Source organism: Apium graveolens, chromosome 4 (assembly GCF_009905375.1).
Source record: "Apium graveolens cultivar Ventura chromosome 4, ASM990537v1, whole genome shotgun sequence".
NCBI classification, from domain to species: domain Eukaryota; kingdom Viridiplantae; phylum Streptophyta; class Magnoliopsida; order Apiales; family Apiaceae; genus Apium; species Apium graveolens.
This window is the reverse complement of record NC_133650.1, coordinates 2,668,388-2,689,474: the sequence shown is the minus strand read 5'-3', so window position 1 is coordinate 2,689,474 and position 21,087 is coordinate 2,668,388. Positions and strand designations below refer to the sequence as shown.

The 21,087-nt window shown below is 34.3% G+C and overlaps 4 protein-coding genes across 6 annotated transcripts; 2 read left to right on the top strand and 2 right to left on the bottom strand.

Annotated features, from left to right (window-relative positions):
* Nucleotides 1–283: 283 nt before the first annotated feature.
* LOC141717462 (uncharacterized) lies at nucleotides 284–5,073 on the bottom strand. Its single transcript, XM_074519537.1, has 5 exons — nucleotides 4,584–5,073; nucleotides 2,019–2,076; nucleotides 1,806–1,889; nucleotides 1,554–1,695; nucleotides 284–900 (listed from the first exon to the last, which is right to left on the bottom strand). The coding sequence occupies exons 1-5, from the start codon at nucleotides 4,978–4,980 to the stop codon at nucleotides 529–531; spliced, it is 1,053 nt and encodes a 350-aa protein (XP_074375638.1). The 5' UTR covers nucleotides 4,981–5,073; the 3' UTR covers nucleotides 284–528.
* Nucleotides 5,074–6,677: 1,604 nt separating this feature from the next.
* LOC141717461 (uncharacterized) lies at nucleotides 6,678–10,286 on the top strand. The gene is made up of 2 exons (XM_074519536.1): nucleotides 6,678–7,042; nucleotides 9,887–10,286. Exons 1-2 carry the CDS (start codon nucleotides 6,907–6,909, stop codon nucleotides 9,985–9,987), a joined length of 237 nt encoding a protein of 78 aa, XP_074375637.1. The 5' UTR covers nucleotides 6,678–6,906; the 3' UTR covers nucleotides 9,988–10,286.
* Nucleotides 10,287–10,578: 292 nt separating this feature from the next.
* On the bottom strand, nucleotides 10,579–16,000 carry LOC141717460 (magnesium transporter MRS2-1-like). 3 transcript variants are annotated; one of them, XM_074519533.1, is made up of 6 exons: nucleotides 15,848–15,999; nucleotides 13,208–13,807; nucleotides 12,803–12,931; nucleotides 12,370–12,708; nucleotides 12,223–12,270; nucleotides 10,579–11,199 (listed from the first exon to the last, which is right to left on the bottom strand). In XM_074519533.1, exons 2-6 carry the CDS (start codon nucleotides 13,790–13,792, stop codon nucleotides 10,969–10,971), a joined length of 1,332 nt encoding a protein of 443 aa, XP_074375634.1. In that variant the 5' UTR covers nucleotides 13,793–13,807; nucleotides 15,848–15,999; the 3' UTR covers nucleotides 10,579–10,968. The 3 variants fall into 3 exon arrangements, with proteins under 3 accessions (XP_074375634.1, XP_074375635.1, XP_074375636.1); XM_074519534.1 differs by lacking the exon at nucleotides 15,848–15,999 and adding an exon at nucleotides 14,105–15,712; XM_074519535.1 differs by lacking the exon at nucleotides 12,803–12,931 and having other exon boundaries at nucleotides 15,848–16,000.
* A 2,866-nt stretch (nucleotides 16,001–18,866) lies between these two features.
* On the top strand, nucleotides 18,867–19,907 carry LOC141717203 (uncharacterized). The gene has a single exon (XM_074519300.1). The coding sequence runs from the start codon at nucleotides 18,867–18,869 to the stop codon at nucleotides 19,905–19,907; it is 1,041 nt and encodes a 346-aa protein (XP_074375401.1).
* The last annotated feature ends 1,180 nt before the right edge of the window (nucleotides 19,908–21,087 follow it).

Here is a 21,087-nt window from a genome sequence, read left to right as displayed (position 1 = left end):
CCAAAATTATTAGTTTACATACACCTGATGCAAGCATCCCTCTACTGCAACCGGATAATATAAGTAACATATTATTGTTCGTTTATCTGCATTATCGAATATTCATTTATGGAGAGCCTATATTGTCATACTTTCCAATGAACCAAGAGGCAGGCTCAGCCTAGCATTTCAATTTTGAAATTGGCATAATCTTGGCATGTCCCAAGAGGAAGCTCTTGATGGGGGCAAGAGGGTGAGAAACATATGATGAGTTTCAAGAACAATTCTTACACAGAACAGATAAAACTCATTTGTTTTCAAAATCGTAATAATCTAATTATAGCACAAGAATGACTATTTTCTTTTTACTAATCAAGAATGACTCTCTTTATGGGCACCTAAGATATCGACATTGTTAGCATGTCAACTTCTATCTTTAAATCTACAGTGCACTAAGCAAAACAATTCATTATCACTATTTGTACACAAACATTTTCCATGCAACTAGCGTTTCATGGTCTTGACTATATCTCTCCGGAAAATAATTACCTAATCCTGCGATAAACTCAAGCTATCGATATATCCTGTTACACCTAGGTCCATTTCATCTTCTGTCCGGTTCCCTTCAGATTTATCCTTGAAGCTGTCACCTTTCTCTCTTGCGCATTCTGCAGCTATGCACTCCTGGAATCTGAAGCAACTGATTAGATGGTCATTTGTTATCCCAGCCACTTGCATGAACGAGTACACCACTGTAGGACCCACACCTTGGAACCCTCTTTTTACCAGGTCTTTGCTTATCACATCGGCTTTTGATGTTTTAATGGGAACTTGCCTGGGATAGCGGAAGTGACCAACTGTAGGTTTATGGTTCACAAAGCCCCATATATATTTATCAAAAGATCCGGTCTCTACAATTACCTGCATCAACATAACAAGGTAACATATAAGGTTGGTAATTAATATATACCACACATTTAAATGCAATTAATAGGGTTTCTGGAATGTGCTCGTCAAATAATACTATTATTTACATGCAGATGAATGCAGTGCAAGAACATATTGGTATTAAGTAGTGACATTATCTGTTGTAATTGCAACATTTCAATTCTCCTGGATGTTATTAAAACCATTTAAAATTTGATTAGTTATATTTACGAACGCTTAGTTGTAATAGAAGAAAACCATGTAAAACAGTATGGACCTAGTATAAAACTGTCTATATCAGTTGATTAAATAAATCAATAGTAAATATGCGATAGTGTCTTGATCACATCACAGCATATCTAGGCAACCTTCAATTTACAATTCATTTCTATTACAAACACAGATCATCCCAATTGCATAATTACTAGAGGAATCGATAACGACTTGAGGCTTTACGGGCTGCCTTTACCAAATCTATTACGTGTCATGAAAAAAATGACAAAAAAGGCCAAAACAAGAACACGCGATGATCCACAAGTCCAAGTGTGCATCTATATTCATTGAAGTTACTTCCTAATTTAAGAATAGAATAAAATCAAAAAATTTAACCTCGGTAGAAAAAATAGGGTTTTACTTTCAGTACATACCTTGCACATTTGACGTGCATTTTCAATGATTACTCTTAGCTTCAACTCGGAGAGAAGAGATGTGGCTGAGCTTCCTACTGCCGTGATTTTCTTCTCATTTAATTTAGCAACTTCAACAGGGTCAAAATCCTGAAAGACGTCCCTGCAGACAGGTGCATCTCATTTGAGGTAAGAAAGGTTACTGTTGAACTGCTATCACAAAACAATTTTGAATGTCGAAAACTCGACGCAAGCACTATTGCACACATTTACCTAAACATATGCCTTCTATTGAGAATGGCAGGCCAGGTAAGTTCTGCCAAAGCAGTTGACAAGCTCAGCAGTTCAAAAAGCTTCCTATAAGACGCCGACATCATTAAGATGCAGACTATGAAAGAAATACAAATGAAGACTGTGATTTTACTTAAAGATTGTAAATTAGAAACAAAAGGGTGGACTTAAAACATTATACTATTTATCATATACCTGTCATCGTGAACTGGAACCCCCCATTCTTCGTCATGGAAAGCAACATAACAAGGATCTAAGGAATAAAAAACAGTATTAAGATCGGCGGGAATAGGACATACACACAGATAAATATATATATACACATATATAATATAAAAGAAGGTAGTAAATGGCTGTTCATCCCAAAACAAACAATAAAACCAAATCCTAATCAGAAATAAATGCTTGGTGGAAAAAATCAGATATTCATGGAGTTTCGATTAGAATACTAAGTTAATAATATCAAAAAAGACAGCATTATGAAGAGACATAATGCTAAGACATGTCATAAGATGACACCAGAAAATTTCCCTAATTTCCGGAATTACAAATTTACCTAATTCATGGAAGTGTGTGCAAGCCTCATAAAAAATTAGTGAACATATTCGCAGTACTAAGAAGCTTTCATAAATGCACTTCTAAAAAAATAGTGTGGCGAACAAACATATATTAGAGAAACATAAGACACCTGTGCTATTTGATAGAATTAATGGCAGATTGATATACAACTAAACATACGGCATAAAAACATAGAACGACAAAGCTGTGCTGATAAGATAAAAGATCTAAAAGACACAAGAGTTGCCCCAAACAAAGTAACAGATAAGCATGTGCGAACAAAAGGACATGAACTATGTATGCCAGATTTCGAATGGAAACCTACTGCCAGAGTCTGCACGTGTATGGAATCACTGAACCTGTCTATCATAGATTTATAGTACTTTAAATAAAAACAAACAACTGAAATAAGTTTTGTAAAATATTGAAGCTTCCATCAAAATTATTTATGATGACTCTGACACAGTCTATTTCTCACAAGGACTAATCTGCATTGCCAAAAGGGAGGAAGTCTGAAAGTGGAACTTTACAAACTCCTGACAAAATAGATACATCTAGCTGTAAGCTGATGCGTATGCAGGATGTATAAAAAGAGACAGGCGGAATATATTCTAAAAGTAGCTCAAATGGCCTCTTTATTATAATAATAAACACCCTGGCCTCGTTATACATGTAGTGATTGCACTTATATCTATCAAGGCACGCACAAAGGTCATAACATACAAACTAATGACTCTTTACAATTTTATTTAGAAATGCAATCTCAAGAGCATTGATCAGGCACTCTCCGAAAAGATTGCCAGGTTCAGGTTGTAGAGTGCAGACTTCCACGATTCAATCACAGCCAGCTATAATATTTGCATAAGCAATGACATAACACGTCAATTTGGGAAAAACAGGAAAACCTGTTAAGCTATCTTAGTTGTGTATGAGCTAAAACTGGAATGGGATACAAAAGAAGTGTTGTGTATCTACTTTGCTGTAGACAGAAATAATACATCATTAAATCTAAACATCATAGATTTTCAGGGTTTACCTATTTTACTATTTACGTCCATGCATAGCCATACAACAGTTCGTTTTGCCAAATTCAGGTTCCTAACAATTAACAATCCCAACTACCATTTAGCAAAAAAAAAACAATCCCAACTATTACGTTAATCCAAAATTCATGCACAGATTTTAAAGTGGATGAGACTACAACGGGAATCATAAATGATACATTTGATATTCAAAAAAGGGTAAAGCATAACTGATGCAGGAAGAAATATGAAAACAGTGATTAAAGCAATAATAATTATATGATTCGCAAGAGTAAATCAATATTATTCCCAAGAAAATTGTATAATCATTACTTCGTAATAATGTGGGGGATTACATCACTTTTATAGACTATAAAACCTAGTATGAAGCCTAATGGACTAAGACCCGTAAAACAATTGAGCTTTATTGTAAATAAACTACTTAATTAATAAACTTCTAATCCCACATATTAAACAAATAAATAAATACATTACTTATCTCTACACTTAACATATATAAACTAATTATTAATACATATATTAATTCTTTATTCACGTTCCTCAAAAACAACCCGGCCACTACTTATATTCAAGGACCAGATAGTATAACAATTGGGAAACTTCTTTGTCCGAAGAAAGTTGTAAACCTTAATTGCTCTCCAGTGTAGAGCGTTCACTAGAAAATTACGCACACTAAAATTCATAAGTACCACTCCATTTGTCTGCTACAACTTTACAAATAAATTCCCTTTGCAATTACAAGCTAAGAACAGAATCAAACAAAATAAGCAATACATTCACCCCCGCTGCAATTTCCGTACAATGTCTTACAAGCTAGTATTATACGTGTACATACCAAAACACTACCGCCACATACACTACAAAAATAATAATAATTAGTCCAACAAACATCAGTCAAGGCACATAACTACATTTCGCAAAAACATAAATCCAACAAACAAACAAAAAAGGCGTAACAATTACACCATCATACCAGCATTCAAAGTAGCCCAAACACGGCACATAACTACATTACGCAAAAACATAAACAAACAAAAAAGTCTAACGATTAGCAACATATTACCAGCATTCAAAGTAACCTTAGCATATTACATTACGTCAAAACATAAATTTAACAAACAAACGTCAAACAACAAAGGTGTTATGATTAGCATTATACCAGCATTTGAAGTAACCCAAGCACACCGTTTCTTCGTCTCCACTCCCAAACCCTCGACATTGCCTCCATCGAGCTTCGGAGCTGATAACCTCCTCAAATTAGGCACACTTCTCCTCAAAATCCTCCCAGTAGAAGCTCGACTAGTCGTCGAATCAGACGAGGCATCCGACGAGCACGACGCATTCATCGACACACTACACTTAAACACCTTATCACCTCCTCCTAATCGCTGCTGCTTCCTCAAAATCGAAGGCATTAGCTTCGAATCACGTGCCGCCGGCGACAATGTCGGCGATTTTTTGCCCTTGAGGAGTTGTTTGGTGACCGGTTTGGTTGTGTTGCCGGCGGGAGCGAGAACCGGGCGGAGCGGGTTCGGGTCGGAGTCGGGTAAATTCATGGTGAAATTAGGGTTTAGGGAGGTGCATTGTGAATGATTGTGTGAATTGGGGGAAATGAAGACTTAGGGATTTAATGAATTGGGGGTGATTTGGGTGTGTGTCAGTCCCGAATTTAGGATAGAAAATAAAAGAATAGAAAATCATTAATTTTTTTTTATATTTAAAAATGGAAAAAAAATTTGGAGACAAAAATAAAGAAAATTTCTTTTCAAATTTGTAATTTTTTTTTTCTTTATTTTATAAAAGTTGTTTAGGAACGAGATTAAGAAATCTATTTTTTATATTTTTTTTCTTTTCTCTCAAAAAAAAGTTTCCGTACACAGGGTTAATGTAACGGACTTTCACTCTAGCTACTTCGTTATCTTGTGCTAGTAAAGCCCTATGTTTATGGGAAAATTAAAAAAATAAAATATTGTTAGATAATCGATTTTTTTATGATATATTATATCGCGTTTTAAAAGAATAATAGTACAGTAAACCTCTTTAAAAGTAATATGGTCGGGACTAAAAAAAAATATTACTTTAGCGAGTTTATTACTTTACCGGGGATAAAAATAAACTGTATCCATTATGTCGGGACCGGAAAAAACTATTATTTTAGCGAGATTATTATTTTTTTTATTATTAACGAGGTTTAATTGTATATCATAAAAAATTTTCCCAAATAGTGTAGTAGAATTATGTTGGAGTTTTTAGGTTTCTCCAAGTAAATAAGTTTAGGTTGAATTGGAATTGTTCATTCATACATGAATTTCTCGAAGATATTACTTAAGGTTCGTTTGATTCAGAAAACGGTATAAATTTTGAATAAGAAATCGGGTTAGGCTAATTTGAGATTGAGGAATTATTCCTGATATCATGTGTTTGGTCAGTTTTGAAATGAATTATGTTTAATTTAAATAATATCAATTCATTGTTTAAATCAAACTTTTATATATTGTATATGCTGAATTTAAACTTTTATACGAAAACAGGAACGAAATGAAAAGAAGTTATACAAATCTTTAATATGTCAGTTTTGTATTTGACATTTAATTATGCGAAATAGGAAAATACACGATAAAAAAGTATAAACGACGCAATTGAAATTATTTCGAAATTGTGACTCCAAATAATAAGAATTTTAGGAATGAGTTTGGTTCAGTACCCACTTCAATTCAGACGCATATCTATATATTATAAATTGCTGGATAACCTTTTCCTAAGGTTTGGTATCCATATTTTGGCTCGGATATAATTTTTAACTTTAATTTGACCCAGTGGATTATTCAATTTTAGGTTTGGTATTCATATTAGATTTATAAAAGATCCATATATTTATTATGACCCATTTTAATTATAGAAATTTTGCAATACAATTATAAATATGAATTGTGTTATTTATGTTAAGTTTTTAATACAAATTTGAAATAAAATTTAAATTTTGACGGATTCATTTATAGAAATAATCTCATAAAATATATAACATAAAAATAACTTATGTAACGAAAGTAGTTCTTAAATAAATTTATCATAATATATAAATGCAATACACTTATTATATAAATAACTTAATTTTTCAGAATTATATTATTCTATTTTAATTATAAATTTATTTATTTATTTTATTAAATAATTTTTGAAATATCTGTGCGCAAAACACGGTCTATAAACCAGTGAAACCTGAAAACATGAAGTAAGTATAGAGTAATCCAAATGGGCTCAAACAATTTTAGACGCAGGGCCTGACTAGTCACATATGAGTCGCGCGGGTGTAATTGTGAACACGTGGCAACTATTACAAATCAATCAATTTTAGTACTCTCTCCATTTTGTAAAATCAAAATTAGGGTTTTAGAACCAGAGAGAGAGAGATTCAGAGAGAGGGAGAGAGATTCAGAGAGAGAGAGATCGAAGGAGAATCAGAGAGAGAGAGATTGAGAGAGATGGCAAGCGCAGCAAACGGAGGATTCAGGGGAAGAATGGAGCATTATCTATACAGTGGAGAGAAGAAACATGTGTTTGCTGGCATAGCAATCATATCTGTTGTGTTTGGTGTTCCTTGGTATCTCTTGAATCGAGGTCATTTCAATCTTCTCTATTTCATTTTTAATTCCCATATTTTTATGTATATGAATTATACCAGTTCATGTTTACTGGCCCTTTTTTGAATTTGTCGAAAATTTGTCAATAATTAAGCTCGTTTTTTTTAGTGGAGAAATTTTGAGTATTTTCGATGGTTGGTTTGTTTGTAACATAGTAGATACTTTAGGAACTGTTCATTTTTGTTGCAAAATTTGGTGAGATCGAATGCGCAGTATTAAAGAAATGTGTTGGGAGTTAGTCTAGCAAGTTTATAGAAGTTCTAGGGTGGTTTTTAATGCAGTGCTAATGCATTTAAGAATCGGGTTTAATGTATTTTGAGTCATAAATTTACCTCGTTTATGTTAATTTGGTGAAATGTAACAAACAGCCAGAGTTTTTCTGTTTGTGCGGGCTTTTAACTTGTGTAAGTCAAACTATTCTAGGATCAAAAGAACGGGATTCAAATCCATGGACATGGTGCGTGTAAATGAAGGTTCGAATAATATCACAATTGGTGTTGTTTGATACCCTATCCCAGTTGTAACCTTGCTAGTAAGGGAAAAAGAAGGATAATGATTTTTTTTGTTTTGTAATCCTTCATTCTTTGTTAATAAGTGGATCTGATTTGGAACTCCAAAAAGATGACATGCGGCTGTTTGCTTGAATCAGTGCGATTTTTTACGGTCCAAATGATAGGAAAATATGTTCTGGCCTTGTATCACGGCTAGCTGAGTGGAAATAAAAAACTGTCAATAGATCACTTATGTGTACCTCTTTTATGGCTATTTGAGTTCTGGATTTAGAAAACCATAATATGAATACTAGATTGGTTAAAGGTCTTATAGTTAGATGTGTACTTTACCTTACAGTACAAGGTTGATTGACCATCTTTGGCTTCAATTCGCTGCATCTTCTTAGACTAATCTATCTTACAGGGTTACAAGTGTGATCAGTTTTTATCTATAATCCTTGATATAGAGAATGATCCCGTATTATCTACAAAATGAATTGCAATTATTAATTATTTACATAATCATGTCTTTGTGTGTGTCTGTGTTCATAGATGATAGATAATCAGAACAGGGAAACTGTAACTTGGAGTTTTAAAAATATCAACTATTTTATATAATTAAGGGCTTGATGCTATAATATTCATAAGCAATGACATAACATTTCAAAATGGAAGATACAGGAAAAACTGTTAAGCTATGACGTCAAACTGGAATAGAATATAACCAAATATTGTGATTATGCCTCCTGAACCACGGGAGGAGAATTTATGATTATGCCTCTGAACCAGAGCTTGTTGCTTAAGTGTGGGTTCCCTACGATAAAAATAAATAAATTGTGTATCTACTTCTCTGTAGGCAGAAATAAACATCACTAAATATAAACACCATGATTTTTGAGGGTTTACGTCCATGCATAGCCATACAACAGCTCTTTTTGCCAAATTCAGGTTCCTAACAATTAACAATCCTAAACTGCTGTGTTGATACAAAATTGACACACGGATAATGGGAATCATAAATTCGATTTTGTACAAAGGGTAGAGCATAATCCAGAAACTATTTCCATATTTCCTCATTTCCATCTTCTCGCTCTCATCTTTAACTCCCATATTTTTATGTAAAATAAATTATATGTATTCATGTTTGCTGGCCTTTAATGAATTTGTCAGAAATTTGTCAACAATCACACCCTTTCTTTTTATAAAGAAAATTGAGTCTTTTTTATGGTTAGTTTGTGACATAGTGGAGACTTTAGGAAATGTATATGTCTGTTGCAAAATTTGGTAAAATTGATTACCCAGAATTAAAGAAATGTGTTGGGTTTTAAGTCTAGAAGTTCATCCAAGTCCGTGGGTGGTTTTTTATGCAGGACTAAACTACTAATGCATTAAAGAATCAGATTTGATGTATTTTTTGTCATAAATTTACCGCAATTAGCTTTTGGAATCCAGATTCCTTGAGTATTGTTTATTTGGTGAAATTTAACAAACAGCCAGGGTTTTGTGCAGGCTTTTACCTTTTGAAAGTGAAAATTATTTTAGGATCACAAGATACAGAATACAGTACCAAGGAAACGACACGAATAAATGAATGGTTTGATTGTTTGAATGATATTAAAATCAGCATTATTTGATACTCTATCCCAGTTGTAACTATGCTAGTAAGAGAAAGAACGTTAATGTTTTTTAATTTTTTTGAAATTCTTTATTCTTTGTTAATTATCACGTCAATGTTCTTTTATTTTTATACACTCTTTCTCTTGAGCACTATATTTATGTGGATCTGATTTGAAACTCCTAAAAGATGACACGGGTCTGTTTGATTGAATTAGTGCAATTTTTTACGGTCCAAGTGGTAGGAAAATATGTTCTGGCCTTGTATCATAGCTAGATGATTGGAAATAAAAAACTGTGAATAGATCACCTATGTGTATCTATGGCTATTTGAATTCTGGCTTTAGAAAACCATAATATGAAGCTAGACGGCAAGTTTAAGGTCTTCTAACGAGATGTGTACTTCACCTCATGTTACAAAGTTGATTGGCCATCTTTAGCTTCAAATCGCACTAATCTATCATACATCCTTACCTGGTTATTACTAGTGTGATTGTTTTCTTATTTATAATCCTGGATATAGAGAATGATGTCATATTATCCTATTCTTAAATTTTGTTTGGGGTCGACCGGTCAAGGAATGATGAAATTATTTATTTTCTTTTAATAAAATATTATAGTTCACTTTGCATTTACATTGTTTGGTTCGCTTATTTAGAAGTTTTCGTTGAAAAAAGTCTTGGTAAAAAATTATTGATCTTCTGTCTCTGTTCCAGGCACGAAACAACTGTCACACCAAGATTATTTGGAAAAGGCTGAAAAAGCTGATAAAGCGCGAAATGCAAGACTTTCTTCAGGTTCATCTCCACCTAAATGATTGAAGATTATAGGAAAAAGAAAACTATATTGTGCTACCGAACTCAGAGGCCCTCTTGTTTATCGCCTCAGTATTCTTCTTTTGTTAACAAGAATCGGCTCAGTCTTTTTCTTTTTGTAACAAGAACAATGAAAGTGTTAGTCCACAAGAGATAGACTAGCAAAGCTGATAAAGCTTCGTCTCAAGATGTTTGTTTTGTAATCAGAGTTCGAAAGGATTACTCAGATAAAGAAACTTGATTGTTAATGCAGAATAATTTCGCTTTTCTTTTTCTTATGAATTTAAAAGCCATTCCTTTATCTGAACTCCTTGCTGCTGAAGCATAACCTTTGTTTTTCTTGTAGTACATATTGTTCAAATGATACAAAATTGCAAGTATGCAGAGGATAAGAAGCAATAGTCAAATTATGAAGTGGTGGGGAATTATGCTATTAATGAATCCTTATATATTATATAACCTTGTCTTTGCTGGCCTCTTGCTAGTGTTTGCAAATTATTGAATTTGAAATTTGCCAGAGGTTTTAAAAGGGCAATACAGTATGCACAATAAAGCTTCAATTAGGAGTGGAACCACTTTCTATACAAAAAAGGGGAAAAAGCCCATCACTGATGTTAAATTAAATGGAAATTATCACGAAAGCAAATTCCTCAGTCGCTACTTCATACAAACTTCTTTTTGGAAAGTACAGACACCTCTGGGCATGGCCATTATATACTTAAATTTGCATTGCAACATGAGTCTCCGAAATAAACTCAATGTACAATCCTCAGTTTTGCACTAATCAAAATGAAATGTTTAACATCATGCAACATAGGCCCTGAAGGGGACCAGCCTTTCTTTTATGTCCAACTAAACAGTTCCTAATCCAGCTCCAGGCTAATTGCACGATCTATTTTTTCCTTTCTTATATTTCTAGTCCATACTCGAGTAGTGAAGCACCTAACTGCACGATTCTCTGAAGAAGTTCCCAATAGAATCATCTAAAGCGGCATCAGTCTTCTGTATCTGAAAAACCACAAGAAAATAGAAAATATGACAGCCCCTGTGATTCCAGTAATAATCAGGACCCACTTGAAAGCACCAGGAACATCAAAAAATGATATTGGGAAGTTCATGCCAAATATTCCAGCAACCACACCAAAGATAGCAACAACAAATGTTGCAGTAGTGAGTAGCAGCTCAAATTGTATCAGCTGGTTCCGAACATTATCCTGAAGTTGCAAAAACCAGATTCGTCAGTTTAAGTGCAATATGAAAATAATTTTGAGATTAGAGATGATAAAAAAAAAGTTTTTCTGCCACCTTGTGCAAACCAATATTGCAATATCTTCTATTTTCTAATGTAAGGGAGATATTAAACTGCTGCCAGACTATCCATCTGAAAAATTACAGATATGGACCGTTTTCTACTTCATCTATATCCATCTACATTAAGGTTTGTTGAATTATTTAGAGGTCAATCCATATTCTAGCCACATAATTATTTTTATTCGGTGTATAAAATATTCTAATTGAATCAGATTTGGACAATAAATCTAGTACGGATACACTGAGTCTACCCTCCAATGATAGGCCCAGCCAGAAGCATATTGCATTTATGAGTATATCACTGAAGATACTTTGCTGGTATTTCATCTATCATATCATTACCAGGGTTGACAAAGGGAAGCATTAGTTCTTTAATGTAGAAAGCTGTATTGGGGGTCCGTATCGTTTCATTCAAAAAAACTAATGGTCATCCAGTAGACTGTCTCTAGCAAATATACAAGCACAAAGTATGTAACCGACTGGATTAAGGTTAAAATAAATTTTATAGTTCAAATTTGGTTGATAAATAGTCTAGCAGGCATGTTTTTAGATGTGTGTAAGCTGTGCACAATAATTATTTAAGTTAAAATTAATTGGCCATGAAATCGTCCCACATACATTATATGGGCATAATGCTACAATGTTTATTACCATAACAATCGGAATTCTTCCATCCGTGTTCTTTGAAATGGACATAAAAAGGTATCACAACATCGTGAAGTGATCAATCTAGATACTATAGAACTAGGCCGTGAAATTTATTGGTCCTTGTCTGACAGATAAAGTTCAAATATTATTCAACGTCTGCAGAAATGGACCTCGCTCACCCTAGTCTACTAAAGTACTTGACTATGGAAGAAAGAAATACCACAACCCAAACTATCAAATTAGAGCTGGAGTTTATGGGAGCAATAAAAAGCACATACCAGCTGAATGTTAATGAAGTCTTCTGTGTCATCTATGTATTCCTTCAGCTGGAATGAGGACAAACAAATTAATTGTTAAAACATTCTTGTCCTATTGACGATTTATCTGAAAAAACATATATTTCATACAATTTGTAAAGTATGTACCGATGTCAGCTTGTTGAGGGTGCTATCGATGACAACAAAATATGCCTCCAACAACATCTCCAACTCTTCTATCCGTTCAGTGCCACTCTCCGTACTCCTCATGCTCCCATGCCTGCTCCTTCCGGTGCTTAAAGTTTTCTCAAGCTTTCGGCTATCAGGGGGTGAAGAAACAGGTGTTATTGGAGCAGAAAGTGAAAATGCGGGGTCGATGGATCCGAATCCCATCAAAGATTGATCACCATAGATTGATGATGATTCCATCCGTCCTTTCTTGTCTGTAAGATACATTTCTGCCATATCTCCATCATCATCCATCAACTGCTCTATCTCATCCCTGACCTATAAGAATAGAAGTCAGAATTATACATATATAGGAAATTATAGTTGGTTGAAATATATGGAAGAAACAAATACTAGTAGAAGAAAATATTACCTTCTGGACTCTCCGAGTCAAGGCCAGAAGCCTGCTTTTGAGTCGACGAGCTTTTTCTAAGGTTAAGGTACTGATCTTTGATATAAGTTCATCTAACAATGGATAAGCTTCGATCTCCAATTCCCCGGCCTAAAACATTATTTAGATATTTGAATACTAATTTCCATAGCATACCATCAACAGCAAAAACAAAACTTTGTTCAAACAGAAAAATGCAAAATCGATATAGTGCCATGGTTCCACTAGTGGCTCTTATGGGTTCTAGAGTCTAGCTTATGATCAACCCTAGTGCACATCTTGGAAATTATAATCTAAGCGATTAAGCTGATGTTAAGAAGATGACAGTTAATTTAATAACTTCCAACATATTAAAAAATCTGGGGAAATGCTCCTAATTTTATGCACCTGGGTATCCAGAAATGTGCAAGCAGACTCTAGAGCAACTTCAAGAGCCCTAAACTCAAACGGCAAGTAGTCAGGCGATGTGTTCTCATAAATATTATTAAAGCTCCTATTTCCTCTCCTTTCGTTAAACTCATTGCCTTCAAGCTGCCAAACTTCACTTACGCCACTAGTTGTCAGTTTTCGTTGTAGCTCCACCACATACTGCAATACATAACTATCGAGAGAATTCAAAAGCAAAACCTCATCAGCAGTAATAATACATCGAATCTGCTCCAAGTTTACAACTATGGCCTTCTCTCTGCCAAGAATCGTTGAAGGATAAACAAATAAAGGATCGAGCAAACGTAGATCACGAGCCGGGAGATCACATCGACGCATCATGCTAAATTTATCAACCTCGATAACCTGAGAGTTACCAGACGTATCAACTCGAATCCATGAGCGAACGCCTTGTCCACGTTTCATCAGGCCTAAAACATCCACACCTTGAAAAGGTTGACGACCAGAAGCAGACGGCCTATAAGATCCATCTCTGAGATTCGAAATAGAACCAGGCGCCAGTAGGCGTTCTTTGAGGTCCCCCATTGTGGATGAGTCTGACTGTTGAATAAAGAAATTACAAAAATTAACATAAAGAGATTTAATTAGTCATAGCAAACCGAGACTTCACCAAAACAAAAAACAAAAAAAATGTTTTATGAAAGTTGATTTTTCAGTCACATTTATTTTCAATAATGTAGCATGTATTATTTCTCTCTAACCGCAAAAAAACAATTGTACATTCAAACAACAAAATGGAAACAATTTTTGCCTTTCAATTGAACACCAAATAATTGCATATTACATATCAAACTAAATCATTTGATCACACGGGTCATGAGTCTAGCATAAAATTACAATTGCAACTTCCGCCTCTCAATTGAGCCCAAATCATCTCGCATATCGAACCAACTCATCCACTCCCACGCGCCACACATATAATATAGCATAAAATTAAGATTACAAATATAACTCTTTAAGACATCACACTCCATAAGATCCACAAACTATCAAATTTCACTTACCCCCACTGCCCCCGAAAACTCAACAATTTAACAGGAATAAATTCAAACACGAGAAAATCACCCCTTAAATCATCCAATCACAAAAGCCACACATCTAGCATAAAATTGTGATTACAAATCTACTTGGTAACCTTCAAAAACTCACATTCTACAAAATGAAATGGTAAATTTATATATTATTGTTCTCTGCCGGGAAACAAGTCTGTGTACATTCATATTACAAAAATAAAAACAACTTCCACCTCACAATCGAGCACCCACTCATTACATATTAAACTAAAACATCTGATCACAAGTCACACGTCTAGCATAATGATCATAAATAAACAAATAAACAGTTTGAAACCTCAGTTTCTACAAAATCATCAAACTATTAAATTTCACTGATCTCAACTACATTGCATATCCAACAATTTGGCACGAATAAATTCAAACATGAGCAAATCACTTGTTCAATCATCAATCACACGAGCCACACATCTAGCACAAAATTGCAATATAAATCTACAAAACTCTGAAACCTCACATTCAATAAAATCACAAATAATCTACATATTATTTCTCTCTGCCTAGAAACAAATTCATTCACACCACATAACCGAAAACAACTTCAACCTCTCAATTATGCGCCAAATAATCACATATCCAACTAAAACATATGATCACACGAGTCACACGTCTAGTACAAAATTGCGATTATATATCTACATAGTAACACTTTGAAATCTCACACTCTACAAAATCATCAAACTATCAAACTCCACTAACCTCCGCTACACTCAATCCAACAAATTAACACGAATGAATTCAAACATGAGCAAATCACTTCTTAAATCGTCCGATTACACGAGCCACGCATCTAGCACAAAATTGCGATCATAAATCTACATAATAACCTCCATAACCTCACATTCTACAAAATTACATACTAAATCTACACATTATCCCTTCTATCGGAAAACAAGTCATCCTACATTTCCCGTACACAACGGAAAACAACTTCCATCTCCCAATTAAGCACTAAATCATCCGATCACACAAGCCACACGTCCAGTACAAAATTGCAATCATAAATCTACATAATAACCTCCGTAACCTCACATTCTACAAAATCACATAGTAAATCTACACATTACCTCTCTCTACCTAAAAAACAACTCATCTTACATTCGCACCACACAACCGGAAACAACTTCTACCTCTCAATTAAACACTAAATCATCGCGTATCCCACCAAATCATCCGATCAAACAAGCCACACATCTAGCACAAAATTAGAACAATAATCTAAACCGCAACGCTTCAAAACCTCACATTCTACAAATTCATCAAACTTCACTAACCTCAACTACACCGAAACCTCAACAATTCAACACAAACAAATTCAAACACTCACTAGTAAATTTCCTAATCAGCTTTGTTAATTAGGTTATAACACGAGAATTATCACTATTCAATACATTTACATAAACTACAAAAACATTAATCGTAATTAATTATTGCATAGATAAATGATTAAATTCGAAATAAACAGAAATTAAACAGAAGTGAGATCGAATAGAATATAAATACATACCCGGTGATTACGAGATTAAAGAGGTTGTAAAATAGAATTGATTAAAAATTTGAGAGTGCATAATATTTGTTGTGTTGTGTAGTTTAGAAGTGTACAAAGTGATTCGAGTAATGACGACAAAAGCTATATATATAAACAGAGCACGTGTATGTGGTTGCAAATTGGAAATGTATACAAGTTTGCTTATTGTTCGAAATGCGCACGCTAGTTATCGGACATTTTAAAAACGTAAATAAAAAGTAATAAATAATTATTTTTCTAATTACATTATCGGATAATAAAAAATATATAAATGCACTGTATTTCTTTTTATACATGAAAGGTATCATAACATGGTATTTTGTACTGATTATCCTATTAATTATAATAATGAACAACTAAAAAATATAGAATTAAACAACTAGATTAAAGAGTTTGTAAAATAGAATTAATTAAGAAAATGAGAGTGCATAATATTTGTGTTGTGTAGTTTAGAATAGAGATGTTCAAAAAATCCGAAACCCGAAATCCGATCCGATCCGGAAAAAAGCCCGAAAAATCCGATCCGGAAAAAGCCCGGCCCGATTCCGCCCGTACCGCGGGCCTTAAATGGGCCTCCTTTTTTCTCAAAAATCCGGTCTGACCCGAAGCCCGAAAAGCCCAGATTAAAAAAAGTTCGGATAAAAGGCCGGATCGAAAAAAGCCCGGATAAAAGTCCGGATCGGCACGGATAAAAGCCCGGGCTTTTTGAAAAACCCGATTAAAAAACCGATTTTTTATATAAAATTTGAAAATATACAATACTTTTTATGATTTTTAAAATAATATATCATAATATTATAAACAATTAAAATATCTATGATTATTTATATATTATATTAAAAATAATTATTCATTTCGGTGTCTAAACTACTCTATCTGATATATCAAGATATTATTTTCTCTGGTATTTAAACTACTCATAATTCGAGTTATAAAATATTAAAATATTTTTTTAATATATAAATAAAAAGCCCGGATAAAGCCTGGTTCGGCCCGACCCGCGAGCCTAAAACGGGCCTTATATTTTTGGGGAAGCCCAGCCCGGCCCGATTTTTTAAAAGTCCGGCCCGATCCATTTTAAAAAAAAAACGGGCTTTTTAAAGCCTGAATAAATCCCGGTCCGGTAGGCTTTTTGTGCATCTCTGGGTTAGAAGTGTACAAAGTGATTCAAGTGATGACGACAAAAGCTATGAGTACGTGTATGTATATGTGGTTGCAAATTAGAAATGTACAAGTTTACTTATTCATTAAAATATAAGGTGTATCCCCAAAAGTTCATGTCAATTGACATGGTTGGTTATCTTTCTCTGACGGTTAATTATCAATTAACTCACTTATTACGTCCAAATATACCAAGTGAGTCACTGATTACAAAACGGACTCAAATGAGTCACTCATTTGAAAATTTGTATCAAAAATATCACTCTATCGTTAGTCAAAATTTTTAAAAGTATTATATATTGAGTTTCACACATTTTTTATGAATGATATTACATCCAAATAAAAGATTCTGAGTTCTAGTATTTTAGATAATATTTTTAGATTTTTAAAATTTTATCTACTATTTATTTTTATGTAAATCAAATAAAACAATCAAAAAATTAAAAATAAATAGTTGATAAAATTTTAAAAATCTAACAATATTATCTAAAATAGTAGAACTCGGAACCTTTCATTTGGATGTAATATCAATCATAAAAAATGTGTGGAACTCAATATATAATACTTTTAAGAATTTCGACTAATGATACAATGATATTTTTGATACAAATTTTTAAATGGGTCACTTGATACATTTGGACGTAGTAAGTGACCTAGTTGATAATTAACCCCTTTCTCTAAATAGTTTGTTTCTTCTGTTTGTGTTTTTTGTCATCTTTCAACATTATTATGGACGAATTAGTAGATCAATACGCAGCTATCAGTTTGGAGGAGGAGGGATTTCGTATGCAGACGGGGAAGTCCTAGAAGGAGGAATAGATACCAGGTGGTGTCTGGTGGGGCGATTCTTATCGGACAGATCCATAGATTTTGAGAAAATGCAGCATTCGTTGGCGTCTCTGTGGAAGCCATGTAAAGGTGTTTACATTAAAAATCTAGAGCCAAATCTCTTCCTTTTTCAGTTCTACCACGATGTGGATATCAACAGAGTAATTGAAGGTTCTCCGTGGACCTATGATAGAATGCAACTTGTGTTTGAGCACTTGAAGGAAGGTGATAATCCAAGATTGGTACAGATAAATAAATTGGATTTCTGGGTTCCGTTGCATGATATTCAACCAGTATTTATGAAAGAGAGGGTGTGCAAGGACGTGGGTAATTATATAGGGGTGTTTTTAGAGTCAGACAAGAACAATTTTGTAGGGGTGTGGCGTGATTATCTGCGTATACGAGTGAGAATGCAGATTGATAAACCTTTGAAAAGGAGGATGAAAATTAAGAAACTGGGAGGGGAATGGTTCTGGGTGAACTTTAAATACGAACACGTTCCCACATTCTGTTTTATTTGTGGATTACTCGGTCATGCTGATAAATTATGTGCTAAAGTATTTGAAACTCCAGCAAATGAGTTAACGAAGCCATATGGACCATGTATGAAGGCAATACCAAGGAGACAACAATACTTAACTGGATCTAAATGGTTGAGATCAGGGTTTTCAATGCAGCAGACAGAGAAAGAACACGGTGTGAGGACTACAGGCATGGATGAGGGTAAAAGCGGAAAAAACGGAGCTAAAAATCAAGATCCTAATTACAAGGGATATTGTTCCACAAATATGGGAAAGACTGTTACAAAGGAGGGAAATTTGGAGAATAAAAATATTTCAAATCCCGTGGATGATGCAAATAGGATGGAAGAGGATCCAGAATATATTTTTAATGACCCAAAAAGAAAGAGGCCCAACGAGACCAAGGAAATTAATCCAACAATTGATAACAATGGGCATTCAAAAAACTTGCAAGCGGCAGGCCTCAAAGAAGGGGTCTGCCGAGAATTATGAGTAATTTGGCTTGGAACTGCCGTGGGCTTGGGAACCCACGGGTTGTCCAGTTCCTTAAGGATATGGTTATCCCAAAGAAACGCCAGGTGATTTTTCTATGTGAAACTCTGTGTATGAAGGAAAAAGTAGAAAAAGTTCGACACTTAATTGGATTTGAAAGTTCATTCTCAGTTGATGTGATTGGGAGAAGCGGTGGTATAGCTCTTCTTTGGCGAAATGAGGAAGAAGTTAGTATTAGAAGTTTTTCAAAAAATCATATTGATGTTGTTGTGAGGGTAGTAGGTTGTGCCAACTGGAGATTAACTGGTTTTTATGGTGAACCCAATAGAAGATTACGGAGGAATACATGGAACTTGCTACGCTTGCTCAGTCAGCAATCAAACTTGCCCTGGTGTGTCATTGGTGATCTGAATAATATTCTTTCACATGAAGACAAAAGAGGTGGCAGACGATATCCGGAATGGTTGGTGCAGGGATTTAGTGAAACAATCATAGATTGTAATCTCATTGATATGGATTTGATGGGATATTCATTTACATGGGTAAAATCTAAAGGCACCAGTGATTGGGTTGAGTTACGCTTAAACAGAGCTTTAGTCACTCAACAATGGTTAGACATCCATAAAGAGACGACTCTGTTCAACATGGAGGTATCGACTTCGGATCATACTCCTATCTTCTTGGCTATAAATAAATGTATAATTAATACAAATGTTAGGAGGTTTCGGTTCGAAAACGCTTGGTTACGAGAGCCAATGTGTAATGATATTGTGTTGAATTATTGGGATTCAAATAAGAACTCTGAGTATAGTCAGAAACTTTTAGCTTGTCAATCACAGTTGGAAGTATGGGGGAAGGAAATCACGGGAAATTTTACTCAAAGAATTCGGGATTGTAAACATAGAATGAAGCATCTCAAGCAAAGGAGAGATAGTGATTCACTTCGTTTATATGATGATGAGCAAAATAAACTGAATGAGGTTTTGATTCAAAAGGAAATTTATTGGCGGCAGCGTTCAAAACAGCTCTGGTTATAACACGGAGACCAAAACAGCAAATTTTTTCATGCTTCTGCAAGCGCTAGAAAAAAATAATCAAATCAAATGTCTTCAGAACAACAGTGGGGATTGGCCGGACTGGTCGAATGGTTTAGACCAGCTGATAACGAATTATTTTACTCAAGTATTTACAACATCTAATACCCACTGGGAGGAGATTTTGAACAATGTGCAGAAAACTATTCCAGATCATTTGAATTTGGAATTGCTCAGACCAGTTGAAGACGATGAGGTGAGATTTGCTTTATTTCAAATGAACCCTGATAAGGCTCCGGGGCCTGATGGTATGACCCCGGGGTTTTTTCAAAAATACTGGAGCATAGTTGGTGAAGATTTAATGAAAATTGTTCGTGACTTCTTTGAATCTGGACAACTGGTTAATGATTTGAATGCGACAAATATTGTCGTTATTCCGAAGAAGAAGGCTCCTATAAGTATGGGAGATTTGAGACCTATAGCACTCTGTAATGTGACATATAAGTTAATATCAAAAGTCCTTGTTAATCGAATGAAACCTATGATGGATCTACTTGTCTATCCTAATCAAAGTGCCTTTATCCCGGGTAGGCTAATCACAGACAATATTATGGTTTCATTTGAGGTGTTGCATTATCTTAAACGGAAAAAAGCAGGGAAGGAAGGTTATATGGCTGTTAAACTAGATATGAGTAAGGCCTATGATCGTGTGGAGTGGAACTTTGCGAAAGCTATTATGGAGAAAATGGGTTTTGATGTAAGGTGGACTAGACTTCTTACTCATTGTATGTAGAGCCGGCAATATCGTACACGACATGATAACACGACACGAACACGACACGATAATAACGGGTTTGGTTTTACCTTTACGGTACACGAACACGAAAGTACACGAACACGAAATTACACGAATAATTATAGTGTTGGTTTTGGTTTTATCGACAGGTACACGACACGAAACGAAACGAAAGTACACGAAATAAATAAATAAATATGTAATTAAATTATATATATAAATATATATATATATATATATATTAATTTTAAATTTTACTTTTCTACCCGGAAGTAGTTATTGACCGAATTAAGACCAAAATCGTGGACCACATGTTTTGAAACTAAAAGCAGTTTAGGGTTTTTATTTTCTCCCTCTTTCAAACATTCTGCCGCTTCTAAACATTTC

Coding starts and splice junctions, on each gene's coding strand:
- LOC141717461 (XM_074519536.1), top strand. CDS start 6,907: ATGGCAAGCGCAGCAAACGGAGGATTCAGGGGAAGAATGGAGCATTAT. Junction 7,043..9,886: donor TTGGTATCTCTTGAATCGAG/GTCATTTCAATC, acceptor TCTCTGTTCCAG/GCACGAAACAACTGTCACAC.
- LOC141717460 (XM_074519533.1), bottom strand. CDS start 13,792: ATGGGGGACCTCAAAGAACGCCTACTGGCGCCTGGTTCTATTTCGAAT. Junction 12,709..12,802: donor TGACTCGGAGAGTCCAGAAG/GTAATATTTTCT, acceptor CTATTCTTATAG/GTCAGGGATGAGATAGAGCA. Junction 12,271..12,369: donor CCCTCAACAAGCTGACATCG/GTACATACTTTA, acceptor TCCTCATTCCAG/CTGAAGGAATACATAGATGA.
- LOC141717462 (XM_074519537.1), bottom strand. CDS start 4,980: ATGAATTTACCCGACTCCGACCCGAACCCGCTCCGCCCGGTTCTCGCT. Junction 1,890..2,018: donor GTTCCAGTTCACGATGACAG/GTATATGATAAA, acceptor GGCGTCTTATAG/GAAGCTTTTTGAACTGCTGA. Junction 901..1,553: donor ATGCACGTCAAATGTGCAAG/GTATGTACTGAA, acceptor ATGTTGATGCAG/GTAATTGTAGAGACCGGATC.
- LOC141717203 (XM_074519300.1), top strand. CDS start 18,867: ATGAGTAATTTGGCTTGGAACTGCCGTGGGCTTGGGAACCCACGGGTT.